This window comes from Sminthopsis crassicaudata, chromosome 2 (assembly GCF_048593235.1).
Source record: "Sminthopsis crassicaudata isolate SCR6 chromosome 2, ASM4859323v1, whole genome shotgun sequence".
In the NCBI taxonomy this organism is placed as follows: Eukaryota; Metazoa; Chordata; class Mammalia; order Dasyuromorphia; family Dasyuridae; genus Sminthopsis; species Sminthopsis crassicaudata.
The window spans coordinates 385,833,766-385,847,947 of NC_133618.1; the positions used below are offsets into that span (position 1 = coordinate 385,833,766).

Consider the following 14,182-nt stretch of genomic DNA (forward strand, 5'->3'; position numbering starts at 1 on the left):
ACTATGCCAGCTATCCAGGAATGGAATTCCCCTGTAATTGAAAAGAAAAAGGCAATAAGTCTTTTTTAAAACCCAAGAGATCTAACATGAACAAATGTACAGGGATTTAGAGGCAAAGAATATTGTATTTCACCATCTCAGCTGGTGGAGATAGGGGATAAATGAAGAAAGGGGAAGGGGGGGGAGAGGATTCAGAACAGAATTTCTTCTTTCTGCCATCTGGCTTCTAACTTTAATCATTCAACCAAAATTGCTCTCTCCAAAGAAACTTACACTGCCAAGTGGCCTTTTCTCAGTTCTTATCTGTCTTGATCTTTGACACTTTTGATCAAATGATCCTCCTGGTAGTCTCTTCTCTCCAGGTTTTCATAACCATGCTCTCTCCTAGTTCTCCCACTACCTGTCTGACCACTCCTACCTACTCAATCTCCTTTGCTCTCAAAAGTAGCAGTGGACTTTAAAGAGGCACCTGCCTTTTCAGAAGGTAAAGACACTCTGAGTGATGGGGGTGAAGAAGTATAATAAAATTGACCCAGTGAGTGGTCAGTATCCACCTGGGCTTTATCATAGTGAATAACTACATTTTTTAACCTTCTTGTTCCCTAAAACAGATGTCAAGTCCCTGCAGCAGCTTATCTGGATCCATATGTGGAACACCCCCCATCTTTACCAAGGTAATTTATCAATACAGCATAGCCAAACTTAGAGTTCCTACATAAATTTAACAAAGAGGATCTATTGTGGTCCCTGACTCAGTGCACTGTTGTCAAACACACACACACACATACACACACACACACACACACACACACACACACACACACACACATATGCACACATCCCAGGATGGAAGAAAAATTCAAATTTTATATTCTCTTGAAAAAAAAGATTTATTTTCATTTATAAGGGGACATAAAATCAGATATATCCATGGAGCCAAATTTCCAACAAATTTTGTTCAACAATGCATTTTATATAGCACCAGAGACACGAACACCATACATTTTCAATGGATATTTGTTGCGTGCATTTTTAGTCACTTATATCAGTAAATAAAGTATTCTCAGTTTAAAAAAAAAAGCAATAAGAGCCTAGAGGGAAGAAGTGGGAGTTCCAAGGAACCCTAAAAGTTATCTAACCCTTTTAATACAGGGTCTTGCACATAGTAGAGGCTCAATAATCTTTATTCAGTTGAAATAGTTTAGCCTTTCCATTTCATAGATGGAAAAGCTGAGTCAAAGAGGTAAAATGACTAGCCCAAAACTACACAAACTAGTAGTTTGTACTGGACTCTCTTGATTCTTGCTCAATAACAGCATTCCTGTCATGAAGGACATATTTATGCTCCCATGCATCCCATCCATTCAACCCCAAAGGACAGTGAGGGTACTTTGACCATCCAAATATCCCTTTGTGATGATGTCTTTGAACAAAGAAGGATTTGTTATGTTTGAATCAAAGTTAAAAATCAGCTTTCACAGAACTCTCCATATTGGAGATAGGAAATAGAATTAAGGAATAGTGCAAGAGATGTGGGTAAGAATCTGGGCATCCAGCATTCCTCCTCATGCTTCTGGACTCCCCTTCTACATCTCATCCTGATGCAAAACCAGATCTCAGGAACAAAGTCCAGGTGGGAGATTCTACTAGAAATACAAGAGAATGAGTGAAGCAGGCAGGATGAAAAGAATACTGGATTAGAAATTAGAAAATTTAGGCTCAAATTCTATCTCTGCCATGTCTGAGCTGAGCGACTTTGAGCAAACCCTTTCCCATCTACTAGAAGAGGTATGAAGTTTTGTCCAGTTCTGATCAACAATCCTACAAGTGCCTGCCATTGGCAAGATAGGAAGATCAGGGGGAAAAAAACTTCATTGTACCTAGTTCAAGCAAGAGTACTTGGGAAGGTCAACTTCAAAATAGGCCCTCAGAAAGCTCATGGATAACACACACTGTCAAAAAAGTTCAACTAGTTCTCACAAATTTCCTTCTTTCTCCTTAACTCCAATTGCCTTATCAAAAAAAGAGAAACAAAGTAGTGCTGGAATTGGATCTAAAAGAAAGAAGACTATTTGGTGAAGGGGATTTCTAGGCAAGGAGATTCTCAAATGAATGAAATCACTGATCTGAAAAAAATTTAGAAGGTCCATTTACCCCAAGAATTCCTTCACACGATAGGGTATACCATTGTTAAGTCATCCTTTTAATGGAGTTGTGTTTATCCTTCAGCCTCTACAAGATATCACTGCAACTAAGGGCCAGTTTGTTGTGTTTGAATGTCGGGTCCAAACCCAAGGTGGTATTCACGTTCACTGGTACAAAGGTGAAGAGCAAATAATAGACTCAGATGACTTCCGGATTCTCAGGAAAAGTATGTGAATTAACTTTTTTATCTGCTCTGAATTTTTTTCTCCTAAGGAGAATATACCCAAATACAAGAAGAATACAATTCATGCATCTGTGTATTCCCTCATTTGTTAACATGTCACATATGATATAAGTAACATCAATAAGCATTTATTAAGCAGTTATGTGACAGGCACTATGCTATAAGAGCTGGAGATGCAAAAAAAAAGGCAAAACACTGATCCCTACCCTCAAGGCATGCTTAATTCTAATGGAAGAAATAACATGCAAATAACTAGATACACATAAAATAATTTGAAGCCATTTTCTGTGAAGTCCCTCTTCAACTTCTATCACTTATATTTACCATAACCTCTTCCTTTATCCCTTTCCCACAAGGTGGTTTTGAGCTTTATCAAGGATAACCCCTCTTTCTCTTTGAGGGATCTCTTTCCATCTTGTGTCTTCCAACAGATTACCCCCTCTGTCATTCTCTCTCACTTACTATCTTTTATTATTATTATTATAGCTTTTTATTGACAAAACATATGTATGGGTAATTTTTCAACATTGACCTTTGCAAAAACTTCTGTTCCAACTTTTCTCCTCCTTCCCTCCACCCCCTCCCCTAGATGGCAGGTATTCCCACACATGTTAAACATGTTAAAGTACATATTAAATACAATATATGTATATATATTTATACAGCTGTCTTGCTACACAAGAAAAATTGGAGTTAGAAGGAAGGTTAAAAATAACCTGGGAAGAAAAACAAAAATGCAAGCAAACAATAACACAAAGAGTGTAAATTCTATGTCGTCTCACTTACTTTCAATATCTTTCTCTCTGTCTGCTGGCCCCTTCTCTACTGCCCATAAATATATCCCTTCCTCCCCCAAGTTCATAAAAACTCTCATTTGATCCTTCTCCACTATCATCCAAAAATCTCTTCTGTTCTTTGTGGCTAAATTCCTGTCTACAATAGGTATAGCCACTTGCCTCTCTTTTCTTACTTCTCTTAAAATCCAGCTTTCAACCTCATCATTTCTCTGAAATTGTTTTCTTCAAACTTACTAATGATCTAATAATGAAATGCAGGCCTTTTCTCAATCTTCCTTCTCTGTAACTACTCTGTAGCCATTGATACTGATAAGTATCCTCTTCTCCTTAATAGTCTTTTCCCTATAACTTTGCAGGATATTATTCTTCCCTAGGCCTCCTTTTACCTATCCGACTATTCCTTCTCAGTATTCTTTGCTGGATCCTCATGCAGATCATTATCTTCTAACCATAGGGTTCTGTCCTAGACCTACTTTTCCCTATATACTTCTTCACTTGGTGATTTCATGAGCTTCCATAAATTGAATTACCATTTCTATGGTAATGATTCTCAAATCTACCTATCCTACCCTAATCTCTCTATTAATCTCACATCTCCAATTGTTTTTCAGAAATATCAAACTAGATGCCCAGTAGACACCTTTAACTCAACATGTCCAAAACCAAACATTATCTTTCCCCCTAAACTTCCTCTACTTCAAATGTTCTTATATTGTAGAGAACAACACCATTTTCCCAATCCCTCAAACTCAAAATCTAAGTAATTCTCTGGATTCCCATCTCTTACCACCATCCCATATCCAATTTGTTGCTAAGGCTTATCAATTTCTATTTCACAACATCTCTCAAATATGTCCCCTCTGAACTCAGATACTGCTACCACTCTCATGGAGGCCCTCATCCCTCCAGGCTATAGCAAAGGTTTGCCTGCCTCAAGTCTCTTCCAACATCAACCCATCGTCAATTCAGCCACCAAAATGATTTTCCTAAAACGCAGATCCAACAACATCACACACACACACACCGCCCACACAGTACTTCTCTCTCCCTCTCCCTCTCTGCCTCCTCTCTCTCTCTCTCTCTCTCTCTCTCTCTCTCTCTCTCTCTCTCTCTGCCTCCTCTCTCTCTCTCTCTCTCTCTCTCTCTCTCTCTCTCTCTCTCTCTCTCTCTCTCTCTCTCTCTCTCCCTCCTCTCTCTCTCTTTCTCTCTCTCTCTCTCTCTCTCTCTCTCTCTCTCTCTCTCTCTCTCTCTCTCTCTCTCTGTCTTTGTCTCTGTCTCTCTCTCTCTCTCTCTCACTATTTCCCCCTCTCTCTTTCCTTCTCTCTCTCTCCTTCCCTTTCTCCCTCCCTCCTCCAGTGGCTTTCTAACACCTCCAGGATTAAATATAAATTCTCTGTTTGTTCCAAAGCCCTTCATAACCTAGGCTCTTCCTACTTTACTGTATTTTTATACCTTATTCTTTGCCACATATTCTTGCATCCAGTATCACCAGCCTCCTTGCTGTCCCACAAAAAAGGCACTCCAGTTCTTGGCTCTGGCCATTTTCCCTGGCTTTTCCCCGTTCCTGAAATATTCTGTCTCCTCATCTCTGCCTAATAATTTCTATGACTTCCTTTAAGTCCCACCTACAATTTCATCTCGAACAGGAAGTTTTTCCCAATCCCACTTAATTCCAATGCCTTCCAACTCTTATCTCCTACTTATCCTGTAAATAGCTTGTTTGTACATATTTGTTTTGCATATTGTCTCCTCAATAAGATTGTGAGATCCCTAAGAACAGAAACTGCTTTTTGCCTTTTTTTTCTTTCTTTCTTTTTATTTTTTTGGTATCCTCAGCCCTTAGCATAGTGTCTAGCATATAGCAGAATTTAATCATCTTTGTTGATTGACTGATAAGATATATATATATTGTGCAAATGAAAAATAATCTCAGAAAGAAGACATTAACTGGAGGAAGGGGTAAAGGAGGGAAAGACCTCTGCATAAAATGAGATTTAAGCTAAATCTTAAAAGAAGACAGGGAAGCCAGAAGGTAGAGGTGAGGAAGATTATTCTAAACATGGAAAACAGACAATGCAAAAACCTAAAAACAAGAGATGGAGTGTCATGTGTTAAGAATAGCAAGAAATCCAGCATCACTAGATAACATAGTATGGGGACTGAAGTAAGTTGTAAGAAGACTGAAAAAGAAAAATTGGATTATAAAGGACTTTAAAAGTCAAACAAAAGATTTCATATTTAATCTCGAATATAATAGGGAGCCATCAAAATTTATCAAATTTGGGGATGACTTGGTCAGACCTGAGTTTTATGAAGATCAATTTAATAGCCAAGTAAAGGATGAACTAGAATAAGGAAAGACTTTAGGCAGGGAAGTAAATCAGAAGACTATTGCAATAGTCCACTTGTGAAGTGATAAGAGCCTGAACTAAGGTGGTGGCTATGAGTTGAGAAAAGGGAATGTATACAAGAGATGTTGTGAAGACAGAAACAATAGAACTTAGCAACAATTTGTATATTAGAGTAAGAGTGAGGAGTGAAAGATGATACCTAGGTTGTGAGTCTGGGTGATGTGGAGAATAGCAGTACTTTTGATGGTAATAGGGAAATTGTGAATAACAGAGTATTAGGAAGAAAGACCATAAATTCTGTTTTAGACATAGTGAGTTTGAGATGCCTATGGTCTAACCATTTTGGGATGTTCAAGAAATAATTGATAATGTTGGACTGGAATACAGGAGAATAGGACTCAATATATAGATCTAGGAATCAATTTCACAAAAATAATAATGGAAGGGTCGCTAGATAGCTCAGTGGATAGAGCACTGGTTCTGGAGTCAGGAGGTCTTGAGTTCAAACCTAACTTCAGACACTTAACACTTACCAGTTGTGTGACTCTGGGCAAGTCACTTAGCCCCAACTGCCTCTCAAGAAAAAAAAAGGCCAAAAAAGAAAAGAAATAATAATGGACTTCATGGGAACTGATGAGTTCAATAAACTAAAAAAAAGTGAAAAGGAAAAAGAAGAGATCCAAAATAAGATCTTGGGAAGCAACTATGGCTGTGACTTGGATAAAAACTTTGCAAAGGATACTGAGAAGAAACAGTCAGACAAGTAGGAAAAGAATCACTAGAGAACATTAAAACCTAGAGAAGAGAGAGGATGAGATAATCAATTAAGGAGAGATTCTCCATAAGAATAAGATAATCAGTTGTATTAAGTGCTGCAGAAAAGTCAAGAAGGTTTTTTTCATTTAGAAAAAGCCACTATAGTTGGCAATTAAAAATCAGTATAATTTTGTCCAAAGCAATAACAGCTGAATAATAGGAACTGTAGGAAGCCAAAAGGTAAAAGAAATAGAAGCAAGGAAGTATAAATACCTAATGTAGACAGTTTCCTCAGAGTTTATCCATGCAAGGAGAGTTATAGAATCAGAGCTAATGAGGATATTTGGATCAAGTGAGGGCTTTTTAAGGGAAGATGTATACTTGTGTTTGAAGTAACTAATACATAGGAATAGTTTGAAAATTAATGAAAAAGCAATATACTAGAGAAAAATGGATGAGAAAGAATCAACTGTGCATATAAAGAGATTTATCTAAAAGAAGACAGATGAATGATGTGAATTGGAGAGAAAAGGGAGTTCTTGGCAAATAGGCCCCAATTTTTTCCAGTGAAGATAGGAAGATAGGAAGGAAGGCAAAAAATAGAAGGCTCAAAGAATGTTGAAAAGGTTTAGTATAGCCACTGTGGTGTGTAGAATAGTAATTTAATTAGGGCTAGACGATTCTTTTCTTACATTTCATTCCTCAAATTCTAATTCAAATAAACTATGTATTATAAAAAACCACTTCCAAGGAAAATCAAAAACTACTACCATTAAGAAACAAGTTTGCTTTCTTAAATCAGCTTGTCTTTTAGATGCTTTTTACCATACACACACTTTTTTAAAAAATAAAAAAAGATTGTTACATTGTTACTTCCTTAAAATCAGAGTTTGGGGCATCTTTTTCATCTTTATATCTATTCCCAGCATCTTTGCACAATGGAAAGTGTTTGATAGGTGTTAGCTGAATCAAATTGGTTTTATCAAAATACAAGAAAGTAAAATGGATGAAAGTATGCCTGATTTCCTAAACAAATTGTTGTATTTTTTCCCAACTAATTCAGAGCGGGTAAAAGGGGAGGGGGAGAGCAGGCTTATATTTTAATACTAACTCTAAATAATTACACTTTATTTGTAGATTAAAAAGAGCAGCTACGTGCACTGTGTACAAAGTAGATATTCTTTCTTAAGATGATGTTTGCCCATATTTTAAACATTGAGTTTAAGGGGAAAGAAGAGTTATCCTTTGGTTAAAAAAAAAAATCTACAGAATGTCAGTGTTCAATGATTCATTCATAGAATTTTAGAAATGGAAGGGACCAGAGAAATCTTCTAGTCCTTATTTTATTGATGAAAAATAGAGAAGTAAAATTACTTTCCCAAAGTTACCTAATAAATTATCAGCTGGAATAGGACTAGGATCAAGGACAACTCCTAAGCCAATGATCTTTCTGCTGTGTTCACTGTGTTTGTCTTGTTCCTCAATTCCTATACCACTTAGAGTCAACCCATCCAATTTTTTATTGTCTTATCTCCCTGCCCATATGTCTCTCACTAACCTCCTTCAATTAGATTATTTATAATCACTTTAATTCTTTTTCCTTTCTTTTGTTTGGTCTTTCAGAAGCCTGCTTATCAGCTGTTCCAGGTAAGTACAGTTGCCCAATATCCTGATTACACATATGTAAGTAAAATTCAAATGGGCCTTCCAACAAGAATGTCAGACTTCTATTCTCATATTAGGAAATAATCACCAGGGTTTAGGTTTGATTCTGGTCTAAGAGATCCCATAAGAAAAAGTAGAAAAATACTCAATGAACCACGTAGAAAACAGCTATTTACCTTCTCCACATAAAAGAAATACTAAATAAATTCAAATCCTACAAGTATAAGTTTTTTAAATACTTAAACAAATTTTGGTGACTTACAACTACAGTTGTCCTTTAGGTTTTAAGATTGAGACTTAAGAACATAAAAACTAAAAGCATTTGTTTGGACTGCTAAATAGAAATTTTGTTCTACCAAAACTGGACACATCCAAGGGTCACATATGCTCAGGAAAAGAAACACACACAAAAAAGGAAAAGGAAGTCAGAGAACCCAAGGTCCAGGCTATGCTTGCCTACATGTTCTAGCTGCTACATAAAAGTAATCATCACTTCTGTCACAGTGGGAAAGGCAGGTACCTTTTCCTCTTAACCATCCAAAAGTAAATTTAACTATACCTGATACTATCGACAACCAGAGAGAAGGAAAAAAAAAAAAAAACAACCTTGAATGGATCACTTTCTTCTGAACATTCCATGCACCAATAGCCCTTTCTGCTCCACAAATCAATTGAAATTACATATGGCTAGCTCGAAGCAACAGGGAAGTTCTGTGCATGTGCTAGCTATGTCTGCATTCACCCTTATACTAACCTGCTTTCCCAAAAAGTGTAACCAAGTTACCTTTCAGCCTTTAATCCCCTAAACCTATTAAGTTTCTATGTCTTTTCAAGGGAAAAAATAAAATAGGCTAGTTTGTGTGTGAAAGAACCTCAGAATATTGCTTTCACAAAAAAGAATACCTAACAGATTAAATAACTATCATCAAATGAAATACTGGTAGAACCAGAAAAGGTCTTACAGATATCATTGAATCTTATCCTCTCATATTGTAGATAAGATGACTACAGGTCAAAAAAAAAGTGAAGGGTCTCACTCAAGATCACAGGAGAGCAGAGTCAAAACTCAAAAATAATATATCTGAATGAAAAATTTTAAGGTCCTTTGCACTAACAAGTTTTAACTTGAAATGAGTTTTTAATCAGTTGCTTTCAGTAACTTGTTAGGATATTTTCGTAAAAGGTATGAGGCTATCTTCTCAAGCCATCCCAGCTAGGGCTACTGAGCAGAATTACGGCTCAGCCTGTCAGGGCTCTAGGGTTAGCCCTCAAAGAATGGGGAATCTATTCTAGTGCTTTGGCTCAGGAACTACTACTAATGTGCTCCCCCACTGCCACTCTTGGTTGATTATCATTTATTCAGTCAGACTTCATTAGTTTTTAGAAAAGGTATTTATTGAGGTTCTATAGCAAAATGGTTGTTACAAAAGATCTCTTAAAATGTATATGACATGTAAAATGGGTGTTATATTGTTTGCCTTTTCAGTGAGGAGGGGAGACTAAATGTTAAATTAATGTTTAAAATAACATAATAATAAAAGATATATTTACTTACAAGAAAAGTGAAAAAATGGAAGCCCTCTTTGTAGTGGCCAGAAACTGGAAACTGAGTGGAGGCCCATCAATTGGAGAATGGCTGAATAAATATGAATATTATGGAATATTATTGTTCTGTAAGAAATGACCAACAGGATGACTTCAGAAAGACCTGGAGAGATTACATGAACTGATGCTGAGTGAAATGAGTAGAACCAGGAGATCATTATATACTTCAACAACAATACTATATAATGATCAATTCTGATGAACGTGGCCCTCTTCAATAATGAGATGAACCAAATCAGTTTCAATAGAGCAATAATGAACTGAACTAGCTACATCCAGAAAAAGAACTCTGGGAGATGATGATAAACCATTACATAGAATTCCCAATCCCTCGTTTGGATTTCCTTCACAGGCTAATTGTACACTATTTCAAAGTCCGATTCTTTTTGTACAGCAAATCAACTGTTTGGACATGTATACATATATTGTATTTAATTTATACTTTAACATATTGAACATGTATTGGTCAACCTGCCATCTGGGGGAGGGTAGAAGGAGGGGGGAAATTAGAACAAAAAGTTTGGCAATTGTCAATGTTGAAAATTACCCATGTATATATCTGGTAAATAAAAGCTATTAAATTAAAAAAAAAAAAAAAAAGAAAAATGAAAAATAATGTATTTGACATACTCTCCCAGAAATACTTACAGTGTCCAGGGGAAAGCAGGTTCAAGCTTAAAGAATACAAATAGCAAAGGGGTAATTCAAAGCTCCTGATTGCTGGAAGTCTTTTTCTTCCTTTTAGGCGTGGTCTTTTGTTCAGCTCTTTGTGTAGCCATGAATGTTCCTTCTTGCATCTCATCTATCTGTTCTCAGCTCCTGATGCAAATGGTACTACCCCACTGATGTCCCAAAAGGACAATGCTACAATATTGGTTGGGAAGATGGAAAGTACAAAATCCTCTCCACCCTTGAAGTTAGAAATGCCTTCCTCCAATCAAGGAAGGGATTCAGGAAAAAACTTAGACCAAGACCATAGCCAAGGACTACCCCTCTCCCAACAGCCTTTTCCCCACCCACACTTCCAACTTTCCCTCAGTGACTTTGCTAGTCTCTTCTAGCTCTTACTTATTCCAATCTCTTGAGTTTGAAATGACTTGCTACTTCAACCATTAGGGCAAGACCAAGTTTCCTCAACTAGTCCAAAAACATACAATATGCAACATCACTCTAGGATTTTTTTTTAAACTTAGTCTAAAGTCTTTGGTTGGTTGAGATGTGTTCTCACCTCATTAAGGAATCACTTACTTTAATTGTGATGGGGTAATTTGTTTCATTTACTCAATCAATCACTGCTATTACAAAGTCATGAAGAAGAGTGATTGAGTCTATTGTGCAGTGAAGGACAGATGTAGATGAAGAAGCCAAGTAAAACAGCCTTAGTTGGCCTCTAAAGACAATTACTTTGCTCAAAGCTTTTCTCTAACTTTTTTTTTCTTTTCTTCTTTTGCTTTTTTTTTTTCTTTTTAAAAAATTATTAATCTCCACTTATGCTGATTAGGTTGTTTATCATTCCAGAGGAGGTTTGCACCTTGGTCATGACAGAAGTTTTTCCAGAGGACTCTGGAGAGTTTAAATGCATTGTAGAAAATGAGGCAGGGGCTACATCCTCCAGTGCATGGCTTTTTGTTTCTCCAGGTAATCAATCATAATCTGGGCTGACCGTAAAGCTGAGGAAATGACTCCACCTCTTTCTAAACAAATGAATAATTATTTTTCAGGTGAAGAAATGGAAAAATTGGAGGATCCTCAGACAACACCAAAGGGGCAAGATTTCCTAAAGTCAACCTCTTGCCTCTGGACCAGAGAAAGCCTTGCAAAGGAAAGAGATGCAGACACCAAACTACTAATTGATGAGGAAAGCTCCATTCCCAAGGAAGACAATTCATCAGAACTATCTCTACATCGGTAAGGGCAGAAAGACCTTTTTAATATGGAAAATATTGATCAATTGTAAACCCATTTCTGAGATTCCTAAAACAATCTCTGCCCTGGGAGCTACACTAATGGGAAGATTTATTACCGGAACTTGCTATTGAAATCAGGAAATTCTCAGATTTCAAAATAGAATCCTGAGTATATTTTATTTATTTGGGGGATAGGGCAATGAAAGTGAGCCTGGCATCCTCCCAATAACAAGTTTTTCTTCACTATTCAAATTAATTGCCTTTGTCTATTCTTTCATTTAGAGAGCAATGAAAAGACTTCATTTCAGCCATTGGTTTTACAAACTAGCCTACAAGTGAAAACACAAGTAAAATTTACAAACCTCAAACAAAAAAGTGGGAATTAACAGAAATGTGAAGCTATAAATGCTTCTGAAGGATTTCCTACAACATAGCAAGGTGAGGGCAGTAAAATACTTTACTAGTCTGAGGAAATAATTACCCCTTTATTAATTACTAAATAAACATTTCCAGCCCCAGTATAACATAAAAGATATATCTGTGCAGAGCATAGGAGGAGAGGAAATGACACTTATACAAACCTAGGCAAGTCATTAGCCTCAGTGAACCTAAATTTCTTCATTTGGCAAATTTAGATAATATTTGCACTCTCTACCATGTGGGAATCTTATAAAGAAAACAATTTTCATATCTTCAGGCATTTCAGAAATGGAAGCCCAAATCACAGTGTGATTCATTGAACATAAAAAAGACCAATGTTTCAAAGCCTAATCCTTTAATACCTACTATGGCCATCTTCTAATTCCAACTCCTGAAGCAAAAATGGGGAGTGAACAAGTTTCATGCTTGAACTCTGACATTTAAAGAAACTTGCTGTACTACTTTTAAAATAGCATATACACTTTAAATATTAAACAGACCAACAACTGTATATAAAGGAAATGAGTGAAACTGAGCAACTGTTGGAATTAAGAATTCTTAGATCTAGTAGAGTCGTTAGTGGTCATCTAGCTCAATCGCTTCATTTTAAGGAAAGGAAACTGAGGCATATAGAGGGAAATTGTACAAGAATGGCAGAAATATAACTAGAACTCCAGGCCTCAACTCCTGAAATATTGCAGCAGGGAAAAAATCAGTTAGAGATTAGGAAGAAAGCTCAGTGTTGTGAGGTACTGGGTATTTTATCAAAGGAGTAAGTCTAGACTTCTTCTTGAGGTTCTAAGAAAAATAGAGACAGAGTAATTCTTCTGGGGTGGTTGGAATTCAGTCCTTCCTGATTTTACTAAGGCTCTTTCTACTCTGGGATTCTAAGATTTTCCCCAAACCAGTAATTAGAAGATTTAAACAGCCCAGTTTGTATGGGGATAACTAAAATCTTTCAAATAAACAAAGTAAACATAAATACATATGAGCAGTTGCATAGATTTAAGTAAATACATATGTGGTACAGCCATAATCTGTTATTAAAGAAACCAAGATGTTTGGGATAATGATACCTCACTCTTAAGGATGTGATTATCAGAAATAATCTTGACATTCTCAAACTCTCACTTCCCCATAACTCCTATCCCTTGGTTTACCTGTCAGAAACAGACTCCTGAGCCAAAAGGAGCATCCAGGTGACTCAGTGCTCCACTATTATGTCTTTAAATGAGTAGGAATGAGGGTGAGAAATGGCCAGGGAGGGAAGAGGGACTGTAACTCTCTGTCAAATGTGTATAGTATGTAATTTCAAGGGCTTCTCTTTCTTTGACTCATCTATCTTTCTCTCTGCACTCTTTTCTCTCCTTTTCAAGGATTCCCAATTGTCTTAGGCTTTATCTCTATTATTTATCAAAATCTTCTATATGGAAAGGCTCTAAGATCATTTATATACCTCAGTGAAAACTGTAAATGATTTTTCTGTATTTTAAGTCTGGAAAGAAATTAACTCTGTACACTAGAAAGCTTTATTCATAGTAGAATTTCAATGATCAATGAGGAAGTAAGGTGATGTGAGAGGCCAGGGTTGGGATACCTTCCAGTTCCCCTAAAATCGCACTCAAAGTAGTATATCTATTCCGTCTAGTCCATAAAGCTGATTTAAAATGCTTTCTCTAGTGAGTAATGTCCAGGCCATATACCTCAAACTTTTCTGAAACATACAAGTTCCTTCTCCTTTTGGGACTTCAGTTCTCCCATATGTTGAAAAGGGGGAAAGTAAAATATTTTCAACATATAATATTTTGTGACTTTTTTATAACTGTATGAAAATCTAGTTGAGAACAAGTGTATACAGCAACATTTATAAATGTGTTTTTTTATCCATTTGTTGCATTTTCTATTAAGACTGTCATACCAGTGAAAGACTTAAACACTAAGTTTTTACAAACAGGAGTTGCTATGCAAGAATAACCCCCCTGGTCTGGTTCTGTTCTCTCAATATCCATAAACCTTTACATTTTATTTTTCATTTTTGATATCAAAAGAGAGGGGCAGAAAAAAAACAAGGAAGAAATTGTAGTAAAAGATCAATGTGTTGTCACAATCCAATCATCAACAAATCCTAAAGTTTGTTTTATTATTTTTGAATCCTGGATATGCTTCTTAATCACCTGTGTGATCTTAGCTTATTTTTTTTTCATCACTGAGTCTCATAGTATACATACATATAAACTGATAGATAGATAGATAGATAGATAGATAGATAGATAGATAGATAGATAGATAGAT

General features: G+C 36.3%; 1 protein-coding gene across 3 annotated transcripts in view; it reads left to right on the forward strand.

Moving 5' to 3' along the window:
* Nucleotides 1-14,182, forward strand: part of MYOT (myotilin) — a 77,088-nt gene that overhangs the window by 36,350 nt on the left and 26,556 nt on the right. For 2 of the 3 annotated variants that reach the window (XM_074291410.1, XM_074291411.1), the window contains 5 exons: nucleotides 612-674; nucleotides 2,230-2,371; nucleotides 7,917-7,940; nucleotides 11,082-11,201; nucleotides 11,285-11,471. In XM_074291410.1, coding sequence (XP_074147511.1) covers nucleotides 612-674; nucleotides 2,230-2,371; nucleotides 7,917-7,940; nucleotides 11,082-11,201; nucleotides 11,285-11,471 — 536 coding nt within the window. Of the gene's footprint in view, nucleotides 1-611; nucleotides 675-2,229; nucleotides 2,372-7,916; nucleotides 7,941-11,064; nucleotides 11,202-11,284; nucleotides 11,472-14,182 lie in introns of all 3 variants that reach the window. The other variant, XM_074291412.1, reaches the window with a different exon arrangement.